This window comes from Acomys russatus, chromosome 23 (assembly GCF_903995435.1).
Source record: "Acomys russatus chromosome 23, mAcoRus1.1, whole genome shotgun sequence".
Lineage (NCBI taxonomy): Eukaryota > Metazoa > Chordata > Mammalia > Rodentia > Muridae > Acomys > Acomys russatus.
Window position 1 is genome coordinate 49543358 of NC_067159.1, and position 23946 is coordinate 49567303.

Consider the following 23946-nt stretch of genomic DNA (forward strand, 5'->3'; position numbering starts at 1 on the left):
GTTTGCACAATTAAAAACCCTGTGTTAGCTGCATATAATAAGGCATCACATTGGATGCAAATCCTTTTCTATTGAAATAAGTGCCAAGCTGACAGCAGGAAGTAGCTGATAAGAAAGCAACAAGGCATTGCTGATGGCATTTTCGATAACTGAACACAACTCATAAGCATTCAGTCTACAGCCTATTACCCAAAGAGCTCTTTTTAAAAAGTGTGGATCAAGGAAAGCATCCTGTTACATCTCAGTCACAAGAGGACACATCATCTTAAGAAGATAGAAATAGAGAGAGATGATAGATAGATGGCTAGATAGATAGATAGACTAATCTATTACAGAGATAATAATACCCTAAAATAACCACATACAAACAATATCTGTGTAGAGAAAAACTAACAAAATGTGTATGTGGAATTGTGTATTACTGTTCTCTGCTATAAAAGCATGAATTCTGGTGGCTTCAGAGTTAATACAAGCCTCTCAAACCCTTATACCTATTTCAATAAAGACATGACTGGAAACAAAGACAAAGTATATACATATATGTATATAAACATACATGTATACACACATACATAAATATAAATACATACACACACACAATGATTGCATGTTTTTAGGACTCAAAAAGGGGGATATTTGAAAGACCCCTGCTCCTTGGCCAAAGGGGAATAAAGGAAATTATAGTGCTACAAAGAAGATGGTGGATGGCAATGCTCAGGTGCAGGACGCAGGAAGGATGAGGTTCAGTGTGCAGTAGTTGCTCATAGACCTCAGTGCCCCTTCAATCTACAGCGTATTTTCCATCTAAGCTACTCTGATTGTTTCCTATCATCCATCTATGTTTGGAAGCATGCTGTACCATACAGGAGATTTGGTTTATCTACTCTGCATTAGCAGAAAACAAAACAAAACCCATCACCAATAATAGCTGAAGCAGTAAGTCCACAAGCATTATATAGTTTGTGCTAGAAATCATGGTCAATTTATTAAACATATTTGATACATCATTACTAAGAAGGAGAAACATGGTGGACCTTGCTCCTATCATTGACCCATACACACTTCTATCTCAGCAATGTCATGAATGTCAAAATGCCATTAGGATGCCTGAAAAGTCATGAATCTCTGCATCCTCAGCAGCACAAAATCTTCTGGGTTCAATCGGGAATGGTTCCTTTTTGCTCGCAGCTAAAAAGCTTAGGGGCTACACAAAGGTCAAAATAACGTCCTTCGTTAAAGAACAGAGATGACACGGCAATGATGAAAAAAAAATCCATTTTTACACTTGAACTAGACAATTTTCTTGTTGTTCTTTGCTGTCAAATGCTTAGTTTTAAAACTTCACTCCCATACTTAAAACATAGGTAGCCAATATCCTTGTGTGTTTTGTTTTATATGTAATATCAGCACTGTCCTTTGGTTGGGCAACACAGGAGGTGACATTTGAGGTAGAGCTCTTTAAGAGGCTTGCTGGGAGAAGAACTCCAAACTCTGTTGGGGGAAGCCAAGTCAGAAACAAGTTTGTGCAAAGTGAGGATCTGAACTCCTGGGAAATGAAGCTGTCCACCTGGAGAGCTGGGGAGCTACAATGAGGGATGGTGAGGTTGAGCCTCAGCTCTGTCCTCTGGCATTAAATAGCAGCGCCACCCGGGAGAAGGGCTATGTTCCCATATGTCAGGCAGGTTCTGTGAGGGCATCAGCCAGGAAGCCTCTCACAGGGCAATGATTCGGGAGGGGGGAGGGGCTAGGGGAGGCAGGCCAGGAAAAGCAGGAAGAATGGAGAACTGCACAGCATTCTCTAAGGCTCTGTGACAGGACATGGGTCTACTCACCATTTTCAGTGCATCTCAAGCTCATGGTTTTTATTCTATTTTATCTTCTTGGACACAATGACATGTCATTCCTGTTTACTAAGCGACAGTCAATGGGTTTCCTATAGAGCAATGAACCTTAACAGGCAGCTTTTAATTGGCCCACATAGGAAACCACACTACTATTAATTCCTCAGATACAGCATAAAATAAAACCGTCGCTTCTCAAACTCTAGAGCAATTAGACCTCTCGGCTATTTGGCTAACTCTACTTCATGATACCCAATGCAGTTAATTATATTTTTTGATGTTAATAGTCTCTGTCAGTCTTAAGCATAACTTCACTTTGATGAATATTTAAATTATATTTGAATAAAAAATAATCTTGGTTACATTTCACATTCAGTCATCATTGCGGCTTAAAAAGGATCTGTTCATCAAGGGTTGAAATAAATGGAAGTGTACACAGAAATGTCTTAAATCGTCACGTATTAGTTATGACAGACAGTAAGTCATCACCCCTCACACACGTGCCTATATATTCCTTTAAACCTTGTGACCTCCTTTACATAACAACCCATGGTTAGCTCCATCCAGACAACACATGCGGAGTTCCACAAATTAATGATGCAATGATCTTAGGGCTAGATCAGGGTGTAATTTAATGTGTGGAACAAGCTCATCAAATAACAAAATATGCTTTTAAAAGTCAGTATACATTTTCTTATCTTCTCGGGATTTATGGTTCTAGCAAGTTTCAAAGGTAATGAGGAGCAGGAAATTCATCTTCTGAAAGATCTCTTGATTAGAGATTATACCGAAATCACTACTAAAGACTTGTAACTTAAAACACAGTTCTTGACACATAGGCTATTAGTGCGTAACAGCTGATGCTATCTCCAAACAGCAGAAGAGGGGGAGAGAAGGGAAAAACCAAAGTCCACCATTCTTAGTTTCTTATAACTCACCAAGTTCCATCCCATTATAGTATTTAGCATACGCTGTAGAAATAGGTTATTCTAGCTCAACACTTTAATTGAATGGATAAACATTTTGCTATCATTTAATTAATGCCCTTTAAATCAATTGAATTATTGGAGTTTTTTAATTTTCAGCTTCTTTTTTCCAAAGCCTGCCTGTCACATTTGTAATCTTACCTATTGCCCTTGGCAGGTGCCTTGTGTAATCTGTACCCCAACCGGGAACAGCTAGGGGGTAACGAACAAAAGCTGGACGACTTCTTAATGTCTCACACATTTAACAACTGACAGAATTTTGCTTGACTCTTGTTTGATACACTGTTAGTGTTATTCGTCTTCACCTTCGCCTGTATTAGGTGGCATGGGAAACATTTACACCGTGGTGTGGCCTGGCACACCTATGCCAGGATTATTAGGAAATATAGAAGAAGTAACATGTGTATTTCCCACAGGCTATTTCTTCACCAGAACAGCCCACAAGTTCAAAGGACATAAAAACACTGCACCAAACCCAGACTGAACTTATCACAAACTAAGCTTCCAGTTAACACAATCTTCAAATGGTCTTAGTTGCTTTTCAGGGACCACAAAAGAGAGGATGTAAAACAGACAAGTGAAGGATGGCATCAAAGCCAAGGGAGACAAGGTTGAGATGCTGTGCATTTCCCAGTGCCCACGAGAAGCATGGCCTCCTGTGCACCACACTCCTCTCACCATGATACTCTGCCTCCCATCAGGACGAAGGTGATGGAAACAGGTGACTTTGGACTGAAACCTTAAAAACCCTGAGCCAAATAATTATTTTCTCCCTAAAAACCTTTCATGTATCCATCACAGTAATAGCCCTGACTAGCACAGGTGGGCAGTGTGTTAAGTAAGTCCTGAAACCACAGTTTTTGGTGGAATGCAGCATGTTAAGGAACACTCAGAGAGCTCTTCTGTGCACTCGCTTCATGCTACCCTTGACTGCATGGACTAGCCAATACTAAAGGTGATGGAGTCTCTTTTGCGTTGCTTTTTTTCATAATGAGATTTTGCCTAGAAACATGTAAAACAGATATTATTAGCTCTAAAATTAATTGCAGAATATCAAACAGTACTAAACTATTTAAATTGGTATGATATATTTAAGGAAGTGCAGAGCAACATAAGAAGGATGGGCCCTTAAAATCTGCAAGACAACTGAATACATATTAGTAAAATGCCACCAGAGAATTCATTCTTCACCATGTTTCCCACATGCAACACAGAACATTAATACTGAGTGATTATGTTCTTACTATTATAGTCTTTATATTAAAACCTCTAGTATAGAATTTCTAGAAAATAAGGACAGCCACAATTTTTGATGACTTAAAACGCTTTTAAATAACTAAAGAGCTAGCTTTCTGTATTTAAGAGAATTAGCCAATAAATGCCCAATGTTAAACTACTAATCAGATAATAAAACACAGATCCAGGGCAGGCCGGTGCATGCATTTAATCCCAGTATCTGGGCAAGTGAGGCAGGTGGATCTCAGTAGATTCAAGGCCAGTTTGATCTACATAGAGAGCTCCAGACCAACCAGGGCCAGCCTGGGAGACCTCTGAAAATTACAGTCACAAAGACACTAAGCAAAAACGAAACAAAGATAAGAAATATGGGCAGTTTCTCATGTGTGTGTGTGTGTGTGTGTGTATGTGTGTGTGTGTGCGCGCGCACGCGCACGCACGCATGTTGATTGAAAATCTCATGAAATGTACAAGGATAATAACAATGTAAAATTATCAATTTACCTGGAATAATACTGGCTCATCATTCATTTTACAGTAAATTTCAAAGTGCCAATGTATATAAGCATTGTAATGCAGATTATAAACACATCTGAACAACATTCTGGCAGAAAACTGGTAGAAATGTATATTCTACTACACTGTAGCAGAGCGAATCTATGGGGCAGGGCGGGGGTGGAATGGGCAGCAACCAAACAGAAGAAATAAGAAAAAGCCAAATTTGAATCAAAATTATTAACTCTTACCATATAAAGCACCTTTTTCTTTACAACCAAGGTTAAATGTCCACGCTATGTGCCTACTTGATGCCACAGGATATCATTTATTTCAAGCTTTCTTTATTCATTACCATTTCAGATTAAAAGGTCATTTATGAGCTTGGTGGTGGGTGGTGGGGTGGGTGGAGAACCTGTAATTCCAGCAGTCAGGAGACTGAGGCATTAGGCTTCCTGTACATTATGCACTGTGAATCAACGACCCATCCTCTGAGAAAAGCCCCGGTTCCCTTTTTCTTTATATACTTTACATATGAAGCTGTTTCATCCAGAGATAGTGAGGTCGTTCAAAAAGCAGCAACACAGCGTCCTCAGGGAAAAAAGTGACAGTTCGCCATTCAAACCAGGAACACAACATGAAAGGAATAAATGCTATATATGAGCAAGTATCTGTGAAAATAAGAATGTGGGCTGGGCCTCTCCATGGAAATACTTTCACTTTAAAAGGAACCTCTGCTGTGACCCTACTGCTTCTTCCTCATTCACTTAGGTATTACATAAGGGACATTTAGATGGCTTATGTTATAAGCTATTTTATAACTTATTAGTCTTTCTCATACTGAAACTGAGAAAATTTAATATGGTTCATGGAGTGGTTTTTTTTTTTCTTTAATTTCCAGTAATCCTGCCTTTCTGTGATGTGGACATGGCCTGTCCACCAGTGAGTGATATGCAAAGCATGTGTCCAATTAGACATATGGATTAATCTGTAATCTTTATGTATTATTGTACTAAGATTCAAGAATCTATGGTAGCAACTCACAAACCTGTAGTCAAAGAAGGAATTCCAAGTAGTTGTCTATAAATAACTCAGCCAAGAGCAAGAGATTTTGTGAAAGCCACCACCAGGACATAGAGAATAACCTCAGCATATTTTGCACAGACACAGTAAGCTGGTAAGCTAAGTTGTTTCTTTTCGTCCCATCTGTGTTCCATCCTAATGGACAAACAGTTGCTAAAACTGACACCACAGTTAAATAATAGCACTTGGGATAAGCAGCGCATAGGATGACCGTAGTTTCTCAGAAGCTGCCGACTTGGATCCTATGGGAAAGCATGATTGTACTGAGTAACCCAGGCAGCAAGCACTTAAACTGATGGCAGAGCACACCAACTCCCCCGAACCATGAGACATCAACTCAGACGACAACACATGCTGAGCTAACGTTATTGTTTTGAACATACAATTAGCATGGAAGAGACCTCAGGTCTGAGAAAGGTATGTATAAACTTCACGGTTGCCTGTAAAGAGATCAGTAAATGTGTATTAATTAAATAAAAAAATGACTTCCTAGAGTACTGACATGGACACAGGGCCTCTTTACGGAGACTGAGTGATCAATACAAAGGCTGAGAGGTTTGTATGTCAAGGAGACTACACACCAACAGAAATCTATAATCATGAAGTCTGCCAGAACCGTGGCTGCATTTTAATGGATTCTTCTGGCTAACATCTGAGCTTTGAGATTTACCACTTCTTATAGTAATGGGGGGGGGGGGGGGGCGGGGCCACGGGTGTGTGTTTGTGTGCATGTCTCCATGTATTCTCCTTTGTTTAAATAGTTTATATACAATTGATATCTATTAGTATATTTGAAAATAAGTTTATCAACTTAAATAACAGTTATTGAAGAATAAAATTTCATATCCAGGTATGATTGTAAGTCTAGCGCATAAGGGGGCTGGAAACACAGCTAAACCCTGTCCCATAAAAACAAACAATCAGAAACATCGCAGGATGTGAAAACAAATTCCACTAAGGAATGAAGCGTTCAGCACATAATTGGCGGTTTTAGCATCTGTGCCAAACTTCACAAAGGCTCAAAATGCTTAAAAGGGGAAGAAACGGATATCAAACCTTTCGTTTTAAAAACACATATGGAGAATATGCCTGTAGCAATGGAACCAAATGTGCTGTCCACACAGGCAGCTGACTCAGCATGTGTGATGGATGGCAGAGCCTCCTCCCCGCCTTGTGTCAACAACCTGGTGTTTGGTGTTCAACAACTCTTTTAAAAGACAAGCCACAGCCTAGCTCTAGTAGAATGGAGAGAGCCTGGCTATCACTCTGCCAAGCAGCAGTGTGAGAATAGAGCAAAGTCCTCAGACCAGCATTACCTGACCTCGCACACACCATTACCTTGAGGGTCCAGGTGCCAACTAGGTTGCACTCGTATGTCACAGCAGAGATTCACAACTCTCAGTGAGTTTCTACCTTGTTTATTAATCAAGGCTTTGGAATAAGAGCAGAAATTGTTTTTCTAACTGACACCAAAGAGTTGTAACTATGTTACGTGAAGGTGTCACACGATTATCCTCAAAGATGGTTAAAAAGCCACCATTATCTGTGATGGTAACTGTCCAATAATCTTCAGGCATAAATAAATCTTTTTTGCGAAAAGAAATTAATTCAACCTTTTTATGATGAACTACTGAGAATACTTTAATGACAGGCACACAGGTTGAACATAACTCATTGGAAAATTTGAAATGCTTCAAATATGAAATCTGAAATATGCAGGGCATAGTGAACTTGGGCGCTTTTAGATAAAGAGATTTAACCAATATACTTCGGACAAATGTTTAAAATCTGCTATCTGAGGTATTTCTTGTATCTCAGATTTTGAGTAAGAGACCCAGAGAAAGTTCTACCAGTTACTCACACAGGCACTGTTCACTCTTCTAAGTGACCACCAGGTAAAGAGAAACTAGAGGAATCATAATTTCACTTTCATAATCTGGAAAGGAAACCCAGTTACCTGATTCCTGACTGAGGATGAGGTAATGGTGAGAGGCAGCAGCGAAACTCTGTGTGCAAAGCAGACTCCACAGCTACACTGAAATACTGGTGTCCCTCACTAAACTACTTGAGGTTTTGTGTTTTCAGAGTAAAATGGTTGTATGTGCACGCTAATTATTCATTGACAACCCAGCTGCAGAAACACTGCCTCCATGTTTTGTTTTTATGGCTCTTTCCACCTACACCAGTCTAGTATGACAGACTGCCTTACGATTTGCATGCTGACATACAATGAGTAGGGTACTTACATGCTTCCACTGTGAAAATGTTTTTCAAACCATCTCAGTCTTATCTTCCCCCTTTCAATGCAATGTTTACGTTCACACTGTCATAGCGTTGATTAAATAATTATAATCCACAAGCACACTACAATTTATAAATGGGGTTTCAGCTGCTATGTTAGGAATTATTTATTTATTTGTGCCAATACCCTATATCCCACTTGAAGATCTAATAATGGTGGTAGACAGAGCAACAACGTGCACTCCCAGAACTTAAGTTATTTCCAGTCTCTAAATCCTTTTCAAGTACTGCAGCAACAAGACATGGAGTCCTCTTGCACTCAGACCCAGCGGAAACACCTTGTGTGTTTTTAGCATATGTAATGAAGTCCACCTGTAGAAGTACATGCAGTAAAGTTTGACACATGTACCAGGCACTAGCTGTCTGTGTGTGTGTGTGTGTGTGTGTGTGTGTGTGTGTGTGTACACGTGTACTTATCTGGCAAGCAAGGAACAGTAGTGACTGATCCCTAAGGCCACACCTCCTGTCTCTTAGCACTGACTCCCATCTTTTTTTTTTTTTTTTTTTTTGCTGTTCTATCAGTGGAAACAGGTAGCCATTCATACCAAGCTCTTCCCTTTCTGCTCCTCCCTGACCTGTTTCCAGATGCCGCCTATCTCATGACTAAACTGGACCAACAAGAGGAATGGAGAAGCAGTTAGTTACTAATGTGTCATAATATATCCAGGGCATAGACAGTTGCCCAAACTTGAAACACTCTGTGCAAAATGTTCTCTGGGTGGAGAGTCTCTCACCTGAAGGGACTGAAAGCAAACATGTTTCCAATTTTTTTTACGGGTATGTAAGGCTCAAGTATTATACATAGTAAATTACTGAGGAGACAGGATGAAAGTAGGAACACAGTGTTCATTGTTTCATAGGCACCTTAGACTCAGCCAGAAGGTAACTCCAGGGTTTCAGCAGAACTGTGCTTTGCAGCACCTTTGTCACAAAGCCATGTGGGAGCATTCTCTGTTGTGGTACCATGTTGGTAATACAATGTTATGATCCAGATTTTCTGTTATGGATGCTCAACTTGAAGAGCCCATTTACTAAATAAAGTGGAACAGGAAACAGTAGTTCTGTTCACAGGCTAGTCTTCCAGTCTTACACACCTCATCTGGGATTTGGGCTTGAAGTAAGAGTATCTGACCAAGCACTCTTTAGGCAACTGAGATTGTGTCTCGGATTCTGCATACTAATTCCGTAAGAACTGAAAGAAATATCTGACTAGGGGTTCTAAGTTTGCTGCATGCATTGTCCTTGGTTGGTATAGTAGTTTGAGCAGACCTCCCTGGGTCCAGATCCATCAGCCTTTATGTTCTTCTTGTATGTTTCTAGGACACTCTGGATCCTTCTATTTCCTCATTCTCCCATACCTCTCTCACCTGGATTCCCGATAGGAAGCCCCAGTATCTATCCCAATCCCCCGCTGAGTGAAGACTTTCAGGGGACATCCCTGTTAGGCTAGTGTCCAATTATAAGTGAGTATATGCCATGTGTATCTTTCTGGGTTTGGGTTAACTCTCACAGGATGATCATTTCTAGTTCCATCTATTTGCCTGCAAATTTCAAGATTTCCTTGTTTTAATAGCTGAGTAGTATTCCATAGCATAAATGTACCAGTTTCTTTATCCATTCTTTGACTGAGGGACATTCTCCACAGTTGTTTGTAGGGCAGGGACTGACTCTGACATGAACTCTGTTGCCCCCTATTTCACAACTTCCCTTTGGTGGGGAGGCCTGGTGGCACCCAGAGGAAGGGTAAGCAGGTTACCAGGATGAGGCCTGATAGGCTGTGATCATATGGTGGGGAACGAGGTCCCCTCTGTCACAGACCTAGGGTGTGTGAAAGAGGGAGGGAGGGGGAATGGGAAGATACAAGTGAGGGGATAACAATTGAGATGTAATCTGAATAAATTATTTAAACAAAACAAAACAAAAAGGGAATCAAAAGAAAGGACATTTTGTTGGAACTCTTAAAAGTTTGGTGATGTTCTCTAGTTTTTTTTTAAAAAGATCTAGCAAGCTACTAGCCACATCTGAAAATCTAGCTGTAATGGCTTTCTGTTAAAATATACCAATACATACCATTACCATCCATCCTCTTAAGAATATGTATTCTTGAGGTGTAGACAATTATGAATTAGTGTTTGATTTTTTTTCCCCTTCATGCTCTCATATCCTCTGATGTTTTCATTATCTCTGCTCTAACTACCCCCACACAGAAAGCCTGTTATTCTTCTAGGTGATCTGCTAATCAAATTAGAGATCTCATTATGACATTGTGTCCCAGAGGAAGGGAAGCAGGAGATAGAGGGGAAAGCTGTGAGCGTAAAGATCAAGGGGTTTTTGAACAAAATATGTGAATTAATAATGATGCTAAACTATGTGACCATTTTGTCACTTTAGTATAGTTACTATGGTCTAAATAGAGGGGACCTCTGGACAAAGTGGTGCTGGAGAACTGAGGCACCACTGAGCTAGTTGATCCCAATGACAGTAAACTACTGTGTATATAATCATGTAACAGATTTCACTGAGCTGCCATGAATTCCGAAATTTTAAAAACTGGGTGCCAAGAGTTAGGTACATTGTGTCTAATGTAGGTTCTCACTGACATAGAATGCTCAATTTAGGATTTTCTTCAACCTCACCATGGAGCAAACTATGTATCTAAAAGCTCAAAACTTGATCTTTTCTTTGGCTAAAGATACTCTGGATGCCTCCTCACAATGGCCAGCAGCATCACTGAGTCCCTATCCAGCTGTGTGGTTACAATGGCAAACAGGCTCCATAAGGTAGGCATCTGAGTTTAGGAGAGTTATGGAGGCCCATGGCCATGTTATGTTGAAGAGCAGGTATCTCCATTGTCTACGTTCTGTCATTAGTCAACTCTGCAGATGCTCTCCCAGCTTACAACCCACCCAGGAATCCAGGTATTCTGTCACATCTGCATAAACACCTACTTTAAATTCAACCCGTGAAGACTGAATTGTAACCCTTTAGTTGAAGACCAATCTACAGTGATGTACCCACTTAACAAAAACCATGGTGCACACGCTCAAGTGTCATCACATTTTATATTGCTTTGAACTTTAATTCTCCTAATTGTGGGCAAAACATATTTATTCTATTACAAGTTGTACAGAAAATATAGTTCTGCCTTTGCCTTATCCTCAGAATCATCTTGAACAATGCATAAAGTAGTGAAGTGGAAGGGACTTGCTTGGATTACAGAGAGGAACCTTATTAGAATATGTCTCCCCATCTATGTACTATTGGAGGAAGGCAGATATACCCTCATCACTTTGCAGAAATATACCTTATATATCATTTTTAGCACACTTATTGCATGGTCAGCACAGCTCCAAACTTCTATCCTGCCCCGCAGTTGTGGCTGAGTAAATGTGAAACAGACATTGGAAGTTGCTTAAGTCTTTAAACAGATTTCACCCTGGCCTACGAGGATACACTTAGCTACATGCTTTCTAAACTTGCATCTGTTCTTTTACTGTCAGTTCTTTTAAAGTAAGGACCAGGGGCACAAAAAAGAAGCTAGTATCATAACAATTGAGATAAATATGAATAAATTAATAAAATATAGTTTTAAAAAAAGAAGCCAGTAGCACACTGAAATCATTTCTATATGACACAATTGAGGACTGAGAAAGCAGTTTCCACCCCAAGTGTACAAAGAAGTTTTAAAACTAAGCAAGCAGCCCAAGTTATAAAGATGGCGAGGGGGGTGTGGGAGTTGAGTGGCACTAAAAACAAACAGACATGATCTCAAGGTGCACACCCGGAAAGGAATGAGCACATGGGAAGAACTTCCATGTTACGCACCATGAAGGAATTATAAACTGAAACAAGGAGATGTTTACAAAACAGCTAACATTCAAACATTGTCAACACTAAATGCTAGAGCAAGTGTGGGGCAGCAATCACACACTCATTTTCTCTGTGGGGGAGGCAGAATGGTCTACAGAGTGTGAACTCCCTATCCCAACCGACTGAGAGGTGGGTGAGGAGGAGGCCGGCAGGGGAAAGGATTTCTCCATACAGAACAGGGTGCCCTTAGACTCAGAATCTTACTGCCTCGGCCTGCAACAGGCCAGATTTATAGGTAAACTACAGCAAACCCAAAGCAAGGTCTTCTAAATCTTCAGTGGACTCACACTACACAACCCAGCACACTCCCCATTCAGACTTGACGTGACTAAACTTAAACTACTATAAAGACTCACTTAAAATAAGGGCAAAGAACAATTATTGACCAAGTTCCATACAAAATTAAGGTATGTGTTCTATCTTCCATCATCCCTATTAAGATGATGTATAGATTGAAAGGTTGCAGAAAACATAATATAATGTAGACATTAACATTGGTGAGTAAAAACAATCTAACCACTCAATTCACAAGCTTCGCTGTAGGCAGCATCTATTCACTTTGGAAAAACACTAACTTTACCGAGTTGATACAGGAATTAAAGCAGGACACAGGTGCCCATGTATCTACCTTTGCGTCATGATTTTGAAGGCATCAGGGAGGTAGCAGTCTGTGTTCTCCATCTGGAAGGGGTCTGCATCACAGATCTTGTCGTCTGTCCGACCGTAGTTTGCACTCTCGATCATGATGACATCACTGCCTGGACATCGCAGGTCTATAGAATAACCTTCACAGGACAGTTCTCGTCTCACTAACCCGAATGGTAAGGCTGCTCTGCTGAAACCTGAAGAGAATTAAAACAGAAAGCCAGGCTTTAACTCAGGTGTTGGGTACATTATTTCAGTAAGGCATTTTCGTTTGGATTTTGTTTTGTTTTGTTTTGTCTCGAGACAAGGTTTCTCTGTGTACCCTTGGCTCACAGCCCTGGACTCAATCAAACCCAGAGCCAGCAGCCTACCTCTGCCTCCCAAGTACTGGGATTAAAGGCTTTCTCCATCACTGTCCAGCACAATAAGGCATTTTCAAGAAACAAGACTTGTCACAGTCAAGAAATGTGAGGAATCCATGTACTTATTCTTAACTAGACATCTGAAGGTTAGTATGAGATACTTTTATGCACCCATACCTGAACTCATCATCCTTGTTAGACATCTTAAAATTACTTTCAAAAGTCATTTTCCCTATAATCTAGTATAATCACAACTAAACATCTGTTGTTGCATAAATTCAAAGAAAATGTTAAATTTAATTGACTTAATGAACACTTGTCAAGTTTTATAAGTATCTAAACATCTAATCAAGGAAAAATTGTCACACGTGTGAAGGAGTAAGACTGACATATGCCATCCTTACTGTATCATTTTTAATGTACAAATTGTTGTCAGCATTCTTACTATAGAATCAGTTTATATTAGAAGTTCTTCCTAAAGTAACTAAAATGGTTTATGACAATGAAAATTCTAGAGAATGGTAACATTTTCAATTAATAGACACTGTTTTAAAAGTGACATCACTAAAAAGATTGGGAAGATGAATATTCACAGAAGACAGCACTGAGCCAACCTACTCCAATAAACATCAAAGAGCAAAGGTTTTGTAAGTTACCCGTTCTATAAAATGGAGTGAACTACCTATTGCATTAGCTTTTCTACCTGTAAGCCACAAAGATGCTTAAGGGCTGTATCAAATTACACATGACACAACAGCTCTATGTGCCAGAAAAGAATCTTGAATGAAATCAAGAGGCTAGAATTTTAAGGGGTGCATGATGTGTACACTACAGGCATACAAGTGGAGGTCAGAGAACAAATTCTGTAGTTGGTTCTCTCTTTCTACCTCAAGTGGGTTCCAGTCTAGCCTAATCTAAGCCAAAGTTCCAAACCAGAAATCCCGTCAATTAGTAGCGGAGCACAGCCAATGGTTAGAGACAGGGAAAGTGAAGGAGTGAACATGTATGATCGAGAAAGACAAGGGCCCCAGCTGCACTAGAGTGGAGGGCTACCTGGGGATTAGTCACCATAGTAACAAGCTCTCAGGTGCTGCCTGAGTCTCCTTTCTGTTTTCTTGCCTGTCACCTTCATTTCTATAATAACTTTAATGTTTCGTGTTTGTATTTGTTTTGGAGAAAGACTCTTACTCTGTAGCTCTGGCTGGGCTATAACTTGCTGTGTAGACCAGGCTAGCCTCGAACTCAGATCACAGGCCTCTGTCTCCCAACTGGGATTAAAGGTGTGCACCGACACAGCTGTCTGCTTTACTACCTCATCTCTGTTTTGATTACTCTGCATCACTGGCTCACCCTCTATAGCACAATTACAGAAAAAAAAATCCCTGATAGATTCAGGAGAAACTCCTCCCAGTTTATAAACTTCAACCTAGAGCACTGAGTGTGTGTGGGTCTGAGCAATGGTAAACCCTTCTCTCTCTGAGCTGCACAGTTCCCTCACTAGTCCAAAGCCTTGTACTAGGTACCTCATCCTACACACACAAACAAACCAAACCTGGCTGCTAGACCACACCCAAAGGATCAGCACAAAAAACAATCCTCAACCTCTGCTCAAGCTCAATTTTCCTGAGAAAACTAAGCGTGGAACTAGACTTCAGGGGGAAGAGAACCATTGTATAACCTGGAACACAATCATCTTCATCCTCATGCCTGGGAAGCTCACCCTAAGATCCACTGCAATATGAGAACACTGGACAAAAGGAGGTGTGTGCAAGTAACAAGGATGGAACGTGGACACAAAGCTTGGGGTCTCAGGACAGGAGAGTTAGCTGGGGAAAGGCATAAAAGGTATTTTTCTTCCCCTGCAAGGTCAGATACACTTGACTCCTCTTCTGATCCTGTACTTAAAAAGCAACATACCTAATACTGCTACATCTGTCTTAATTAAAAACATGTATATGGCTTCACAAGCTCTTATTTATTTGTGGAAAAAGCAACGTGCAAATTCAAACAAATGACATCAAATAAAATCTTATAGTGTAACCTACTTTAAAGGCAGAGGTTATTTGCAATTATAATTTCATAATAAAAGAGAATAAATCATATTATTATAAAATCTTAGGAGTATTAGAACATGCTATTAAAAGACTGGCTTGGAGCAGAGTTTACCCTTCTTATTGTTTTGTCAGAAACAATTGATTACAAAGTTGTGTGATTTCTAAGCTGTGCCCTTTAAATTTGGTTTTTGTCAGTGTGCAGGAGTGTAGGTATAAATCTAAGTGAACTTTCTCCTGCTTGTGAAAGCGACTCGAAAAGCCATGTAGTTCAATGTCTTGCTGTTCTGCTAACAAAGAGGGAATTTTACAGCCTACATCATAGTCACCCAAAACAGTCAAGCAAGGAAAGGAATGATCAGCATTCTTTAATGACTTAGGAGATGCCTAGGATGGAATCACAGGAGGACAGGGATCAGGGTTCTTATATTTCCACTGCAAAGAACATAGGAGTTTGTTAGAGCAAACACTTTTTGCCTAAAGCTACAGTGTCTACTGTTTCAGGTCATAAATCATCTCTGCAAAATTCTGGTTCTTAGCTATTTCACTGAACTCTGTTGTTGCAGGATATTTGATCATACTGTAAACCCCGAAATTATGTTATTTACTGGAAAAATCTGATTTTAGTTGTGGTGTGGCATAGAACATAGAGAGGGAGAGACAGTCAAGAGGACAGCTAGATAGATGCACAGGAAGTGGAAGGGAGGGGCATTCAGTTTGAAGGGGGTTGTGTGAAGAGGTAGTTAGGGAAGAGGCATTCTTTCTGGGATGTCCACTAAGAAAAAAGGTCAGCTGGGTGCTTTCTCTGCCTCTCTGAGCTAGCAGGCTTTCACTCTCGCATCTGGATCCCAGACTTTATTGGTTAAAAAAAAAAAAAAAAAAAATCGAACGATTGAGATTTTGTTGAAAACAACATAGCAGCATGCTTTGCTGGATCCATGTGACATTCATCTTTAACACAAATACCTGCTAGAGTCTGATAGAGGTCTTTTTGGTTTTCTTTGGCGGAGGTTGCTTTGTTTTATTTATTTATTTATTTATTTATTATTATTATTATTATTATTATTATTATTATTATTATTATTATTTATTTGTTTATTAAAGACAGGGTTTGTCTGTGTAGCTTTGGCTGTCCTGGACTCACTTTGTAGACAAGGCTGGCCTGGAACTCACAGAGACCTGTCTGCCTCTGCCTCTTACAGTATTGGGATTATAGGCACAAGCCACGGCACCAAGCTCACTGATAGAGTTACTTGTGAGAATTCCACTATCTAGTTCATGTATGGCTTCAATGAATGGTACAGATCATAATGAAAATGGTACTTGTGGAATTGTAGATACACAGACAACTAACACAAAACAGATAACGATTAAGTGCACCCATATGGAAAAAACAATGGTCACTGAAATGTGTGTGTGTGTGTGTGTGTGTGTGGTGTACTTGTATGTGTATAGGTGTCTATATGTATGTTTCTGTGTTTATATATGTATGCATGGTATGTTTGTGTGTGTGTATATATATGTGTGTGTGTGTAGTCGTGTGTGTTTTTGTGCTTAAGTACATGTGTATGTGTGTGTACATGCGTGTCTGTATGTGTGCGTATGTGTGGCATGATGTATATTTGTGTACGTGAACATGTATGCGTGTGTGTCTGTCTGTCTGCCTGCCTGGGCCTTTGAAAACTTGAATCAATAAATCCCTGTGCTTTCCTAAGTTCTCACTTTCTTTTCTGAAGAAATAAAAGTAGTTAAAAATTGTGTAAGATTTTTTCCAGGTTATGAATCTAAATGAACAAGATCCTCCTAATTAATCACAGCATTTTTTTTCTCATTGACCCACAATCAATAGAGCATTTACTACACTTCTTCAAGCCATGGACACGGGGCATTGGTAAATGGGTGCACTGTGGTGGAACAATGTGGATCACTGGGTGCTGTCAAGAAAATCCCCAAAACTGTCTTATAAACTAGATAGAGTTCATACGCCACAACGGCACTCACCCTCTGGATTAGCTATTGGAACCAAACACTTGTGGGGAGGGAGAAAACACACAGATGTCAGTTATCAAAAGAAACAAGCAAACAGCCAAAGCGAACAAACAAAACAACAACATACAAACAAAAAACCAAGATCTGTCCCTCCCTCACTCAGCTCATAGCATTCTCTGAAAACTTAGGTGAACCTTGACCTCTGACACCTGCCCTGTAGGTCAGAACCTCTTCATTAACACTCAACAGTTTTTGCTAAGCAAACCCAGACAGGGACAAAAATATTTTCCTGGGGGAAAAAAGTTGTCCCTATTTGTTCCTTACAGGACAAAACTCACCGTGGCTGTGGCTTTCACTTCTTAATGCAATTTTTCCCGTTACACAGTCATTTTTATACAGAAGTGGCCATTCTAGAATGTGTATTCTTGATCACTGAATGAGACCATGCCAGAGTAATCTCGTGGTAAGATCTCAGAGGACACAGCTTGCAGCTCTATTCCAGACCCACAGAGTGAGGATCCTGGAGCAGAGGAAACTGGGAAACGTGCATTTGTGGAGAGAAACACTAATTTACTTACAACAGTGATCGAGAGAAGATGTGCCAGCATCGTCTCCGAGGTCTTTTAAAAATAGTTTTATTTCTCTACTGAGACCATGTATTTGTTAACTCTCTGTCATCATAATTCCTCTTAATTCTCTAATATGGTTTTATTCTAATCTTTGAACATATCCATAATAGCTACTTTGAAATGTTTACCACCTAAATCTATCATCTGGGCCTCTCTCAGAGGCGCCTTCTACTAGATACGTTTTCTCCCGAGTACGGGTCAACTTTCTCATTTGTGCACCTCATAAAATTGTTGAGAACTGTGCTTTTCAGACAATATCCTGTTGGCAACTCTGAATTTGGCTTTTAATGCCCTGAGCTGCTGCCCCTGCTGTATAGATCTGGGCCTTACAAAGATCTACAGCTGTACCTCTTCCTTGGTGCATACTTACCTTGTTTTCCTCATTGCTCTAGTTTCTTAGCTTAGCTTCCTAGAGATTCCCCGTCTCTGTGTGTATATCGCCTAATGGCCAAGCAGTGATTGAGCACAAATGTTGTGGAGAAGCTAGGAGCCCTAGTAAGGTTATCACACTCAGCTGATCTGAGTATGCAGGAGGCAGGGGGAGAAAACACCACCGAGGCCTTTGAAATCCCTTCCTGCCAAGGAACCTCCTGCCTCCCTCCTGTCCTGTTGCTCTTCCTAGCTAGTCAAGCACGCATGGAAAAAGATACAGCTCCTACTGTGTCCAGAAGTTGGCTGCTGGACACTTCAGATCATATGTCTAAGCTGTCCTCTCAACTGAAACCACCACCAAATAGGGCTAAAGAGCAAGGAGGCACCCCCTCTGTCACTCTCATTGACAACAGCCTTGGGCTGTGGTTCCCATCCTCAGCTCCAAACCCAGTCAAGTCTACCTGACCCTAAGGCCAAGGCTTACAAGGGACAGTGTTACTCCGCAAAAATGCTACCCGGGTGCAGTAAGCAGAAATAGGAGTCCATGGTGGCTTCATGCTAGAGAGCGGTGGGATCCTACTATCCCTGGCAGAAGCTCAGCAAAGTTTCACAAGCACATGCCCACCACTGGCTGTCAGGCTTTATAGTTCATTTCCACAAACCCCAAATGGTCACTGCTGAGAATTTTGTCTCACCGATGTCAGAAACCCTTGTGAAGATATTTCAAATGTTTAATGGCTAATGATCCTCCAAAAGCCATTATTGATGGTAACTATTAAGGTCACTCACTGTCTTACAGAGGAAGAAATAGGGGCTAAATAAGACTTAAGTTTCCCAAGGTTTCACATGCTGTAGCCATCAGCAGTGGGTCTTGCAATGCGGGCCATAGTTATAGTGCGCTGCGTGCTGCGCTGTACGCTGCGCTGTTTTGCACCGCGCTGCGTGCTGCATGCTGTGCTGTGCTGTGTGTTGCGTGCTGTGCTGTGCTGCGTGCTGTGCTGTGCTGTGCTTTCGGTCTCGAGGGAGAAAAGGAGTAGAAGAGGAAATTGTGATGGTTAAGGATTCAGTTAAACAGCCAGGTCGACATGGCCAACATCACAAAATCCCTAAATTAAATCCTTGAAACCACATTATAACTAAGATTTTTAAATAGATTTATTTACTTTTTATTATGTATACAGTGCTCTGCCTGTATGTACATCTGCAGGCCAGAAGAGGGCATCAGATCACATTATAAATGGTTGTGAGCCACCATGTGGTTGCTGCAAATTGAACTCAGGACCTCTGGAGGAGCAGTCAGTACTCTTAACCTCTGAGTCATCTCTCCAGCCCTGATGTGTATTCCTAGCTGTACTTGTGATCTATTTTTATTTCAATGGCCTCCACTCCCCCCAAAAACATTCCAACCAGCAAAGTGTGATCCAATCCATCTTACAATGCTGACAATTGAAGAAAGAACTACTGGGGGGAGGCTTCTGTGAGGAGGGAAAAAAAAAAAATCAATACTGCATCTCGGTGTTGTGCAAATGTGGATACTGCCAAAGAGCAGTGCTTAGAGTGAAAAGAACTGCTTTGCTCTGTTTCTCCTCCCTGAACAAATGATTCTGCAGACAGTTTTCTTCCCTCCAAGCTGTAAAATGTCAGGCAATGACTCTCCCTGTTTTAGGCTAGTGATTGGAGTAAATGCCTCTGGGCAACAGGTGCAGGGGCTTGGGCCTGAAATCATCTGCATTTAGGAGGCAGGAGGCAGGAACAGCTGCACTGCCAGGACAGAAACCTGAAAGGTCAGACCTGGAATGCCACCACTGTTTGTCACAACAATAAGCATCTTTGCAAGATAATGTGGTGCTTTTTCAACAAAAAGCAAATTTTGTTGGACTTGAAGCAAGTGATTATAGGCATTTTTGCCTTTCCGCCCTTGTCTCTATTCAGACTTCTACATAATTCTGTGGGAATCGTGCATATATATACACACACACATATATATATATGATTATTAACTAGGATATAAAAATTTCAATTCTTCTGGTACTGCTTTTCTTAATGACGCCGAACTAACCCCTGTTGTGGATGCTACTGTTCATGCTGTACTCGGGTCCTGAAGATCAGTGGCTTCTGATTATCAGGGACCTCCATGGGACTCGGGGCTGTGACTTCAAGCTGTACTGGGACATTAACTCAGGCCACAGTTTGTTACTAGTGTTGGTCTATGAGATCTCTGAATTACTCCCATTTATCTATGTTAATGAGGTCTCTTCCTGCAACGAAAGTGTGCTAAGAGCAAGTATCAAAGAGAAATTAGTTCACTAATAGTTCAACAGTTCCGGTTACCTCTGCATATGTACGGTGTCATCGAAATACAACTTCTAAAATCTCAAGAGTTTAGTAAAACTTTCTTTGGTTAAAGGTGGGATGTTAGAAACATAGTTTCATATAAGTTTATGGGTGCTCAGTGATGTTTCAATTTCTTGACGATTCCAGTGTTTAAAATAGTTTTATCAGGATTGGTGAGATGTCTCATTGGTAAAAAGTACCTGCTGTGACATCTAAAGACGTAAGTTCAAGTCCTGGGACCCACATGGCAGAAAGAGAGAACTGACTCACAGAAATTATCCTCTTACCTCTGTAAGTTGTACTCAGATATTTGAGGCATGCCATGACATATATATGCAAAAGCGCGCATACACAGACACACACACACACACACACACACACACACACACACACGCTTAAAGGAAACTCTAAAATATCAAGTTTTCTGTGTCTATTAATAAACATATGATTTCTTTGAGGTATGTGTGTGTTGAGAAGCCTAAATCATGACACATAAGAGTATTAAAACTATTCACCAGAGGCCTTGTTTTCAATGCCAACAACAAAGAAAACGAAAGTGCACATCGCCTGGCATAAGCACACTGGTGTAGAAAATGTGAAAGTCTGTGTGTACAGGAACGTTACATGAAATCCAAACACAGAGATGTCAGGTATTCTTGCAAAAGAGAGATTTGTTCAATTTACGATCATGTGACTAGACAACTCAACACAGGGGCATGGCATGCTATAGTTTCTTAAATATTACTACATTTGTTTAGTTAAGTGTCGGTATGTGTGTGCAGACCAAAAGAGAACCTGTGGGGGTCATTTCTTTTCTTCTATCATGTGTATCCCAGGAAGGAACTCTGGTCTTTAGCTTGGCAGCTAGCACCTTCACTCAGTGATCCGTCTTGCCAGGCCTTCCCTTCTTTTGTCATTTGGGTTTAGAATCAGTTGCTTATTTTGGATTAAAAAAAAAAAAAAAAAACTCTATTGGATATTTAAAACTCAAAGTATTTCAAAAAAGTTTTCTTTACAAAATCTTTATAGTTACTTAAGTCAATTTAAATCCAAAAATGCTATAATTATATTTGGAAATATATTTCTTAAAACTACAAGGGACAAAAAAAATTTTTTTTGTTAAGTCTTATTAATCCTGGTCACTCTCTGGAAACTCAAAGGTAAAAATGTTAGAGTTCTAGCAGATGTTAGGTTAAATATTAGCACTTCTGAAACCCTCTCATTATTGTGAGAGAAGAATTCATTAGGAGTCCTTCAAAACATCTGAAGCTAAAGTACTTATTAGAGAGAAATTGATCCCACTCACTTAAAAACTTCTAAATTATCCACCACTGGGTAATAACTCACAAGTGTCACTAAGACACGGCAGTTTAAGTCATAAATTATGACAGGTTCAATCCTGAACTTTAAAGGGAAAAGCTCTTGGCAAGGATGTCTACAAAAATAACATAAGCCACAGGAAAGGCTGTTTTGAAGAATCTCAGCAAGCAACCACAGCTTCTCCAAAGCTCAGAGACACAGGCTTCCTTAGCTCCAATCGGCTTCAAAAACATTCCCAATGGCCTTCATGTTGAGGCTCGGTAGCCTCAGTACCATAGAGTTGCCTATAGTGTAGCGTAGTTGGTAGAGTGCTTCTGCAGCTTGCAGGGAGCCCTGTGTCTGTGCCGCCGGGCCTAAGAATTAAGGTTCTATGGTGCATGCCTGTAACCCCAGCAACCCAGGAGGAGGGAGAACCATGCTCAGATGTACATTCAGCTCGAGGTCATCCCAGGTGACATAAGAATTCAAACAAACCCAAACCAGTCCCCAAGCTTCCCTGACACCAGGCTTAGCCACACCGCACCTACTGTGCCCTAGTGTGTTATGGACAGCAGAGCACAACTGAGTCAACGTGACCATGGATGGACCTGTGCCTGGGTAACTGCATGGAGCAAGGTGGTTCCTTGGGGAAGGGGCTCGTCACCTCACTCATGCTCTGGAAACCAAGCCTACTGAAGGGTCAGGAGCTGGAGACCAAAGTCAGTCACCATTGCAGTTGTTAATTAGACAAACACAAAACAAAAACACTGACCTACTTGTTTCTACTCAAAGAAATAAATTATTCTCCACAATATTTCTGTTTCCAGCTAGCTAAAAGCTACTAAAGAGTTAGCGTCAGGAACGAAAGCTTTCTAGGCCATTCACTTTGTACGACTTAATGAAAGTTCTCAAGAGCATCCGTATAAGTCATGCACTGTCAACAAAGAAACTAGAAAATAATTACAGAATAAGTAAGGAAAAACAATTTGTTATCTCAGGTAGGGGACTGCCACCTCTCACTGATGAACAGAATCGATTTCACAATTCCCCTTTCTACCGCTTTGTTATCAGAATCCCATTAATTCTCCCGCCCAGACATAGAGAAAGAACTATTTGTCCTTAAAAGCAATGAAACAAGAAAAGCACAGAAATGTGAAATTTATTTATGCATCCAGTATGGTACCCCCAGCCAAGCAGACTAAACAAGAGTCCATTCTTTTCCTGTCATTTCGTTAGGGTCCTTTTCAACTGCATATCCAGCAGGTCTCACAGACCAAAGAGTGGTCATATTTAGAAGGTTACTCTATAGGCCTGGTGTACTTAACGTGAACAATACTTTTTTTCTAAAATGCAAGGGGGAAAAAAGCAGACAGCTACTCATCACAACCTAAGTGGTGGTGTTATTGTTTTGTTTTGGGGGTTTTTTGTTTTTGTTTTTGGTTTTTAGTTTTTTGAGACAGGGTTTCTCTGTGTAGCCTTGGCTGTTCTGGACTTGCTTTGTAGACCAGGCTGGCCTCGAACTCACAGAGATCCACCTACCTCTGCCTCCCATGTGCTAGGATTAAAGGTATACGCCACCATGCAACTTTTTTTTTTTTTTTTAAGGTGGATTTAAGGTCGTTCTCAAGAAGGGCAACAGTGTATTCAAAGGTAGGAATTTTATGTCAATAAAGTTTTATTAGGCAGCAATAAACTCTCCAGGTGTGGAGCAGTTACACCTAGCTCAGGGAAGGCATCTCTAAGGGTGCCAATTAACACAGACTGCAGAGTCTGTGCTAACAACTCTGAAACTACAGTGAAGCCACCCACGCATTTCTCTGCATCCCTAGCAAGGAATCCTAAGGTGACTGCGGACAACAACTGCTGCCTTAAAGAAGCATCCTAAAAGACAGGGCTCATGGGGCCAGGTACATTCCCAAAGAAAATAACCCTGCCTTTTCACTTACCTATTTCAATCATTTGTCCCTGAGGAATGCAGCAGCCAGTAACTTTTTCTCCCACTAAAGAGTGGTGGAGTTTCACCTTTCATCATACACATTTTTATTATTGTTATTTTATTGTTCTTGTTATTATTACCATTTAGTTTGGTTTTTTTTTGAGAAAAGATCTCATGTATTCTAGACTGTTCTCAAACCTAGTATGTAGCAGAAGCTGCCCTCGCATCCACCCCAAGTGTTGGAATTACATGCTTAGATCATCATGCCCAGTTTAGTCCTACATTCCTTTTAAAAGAGACATTGTTTTGATTAAAATCCCAAAGAATATCTACCTTGGAACTTTCATTTAAAATCAATTAATTAACTACTCAATCAAATAATACTGAAGGCAACAGAAAAGTTGTTTTTGTTTTTGGTTTGGTTTTGGGGTTTTTTTCTGCCAAGAGGAAGAAAAATCCAACAGGACGATGAGAGGGAGCAAGGAAACTCCTGCTTACATCCTTCCTCATCTAAAAA

General features: G+C 40.5%; 1 protein-coding gene across 1 annotated transcript in view; it reads right to left on the minus strand.

Moving 5' to 3' along the window:
* Positions 1-23946, minus strand: part of Adgrl2 (adhesion G protein-coupled receptor L2) — a 177174-nt gene that overhangs the window by 63935 nt on the left and 89293 nt on the right. The window contains exon 3 of the mRNA XM_051165523.1: positions 12441-12654. Within this exon, the coding sequence (XP_051021480.1) occupies positions 12441-12654 (214 nt within the window). The remainder of the gene's footprint in view (positions 1-12440; positions 12655-23946) is intronic.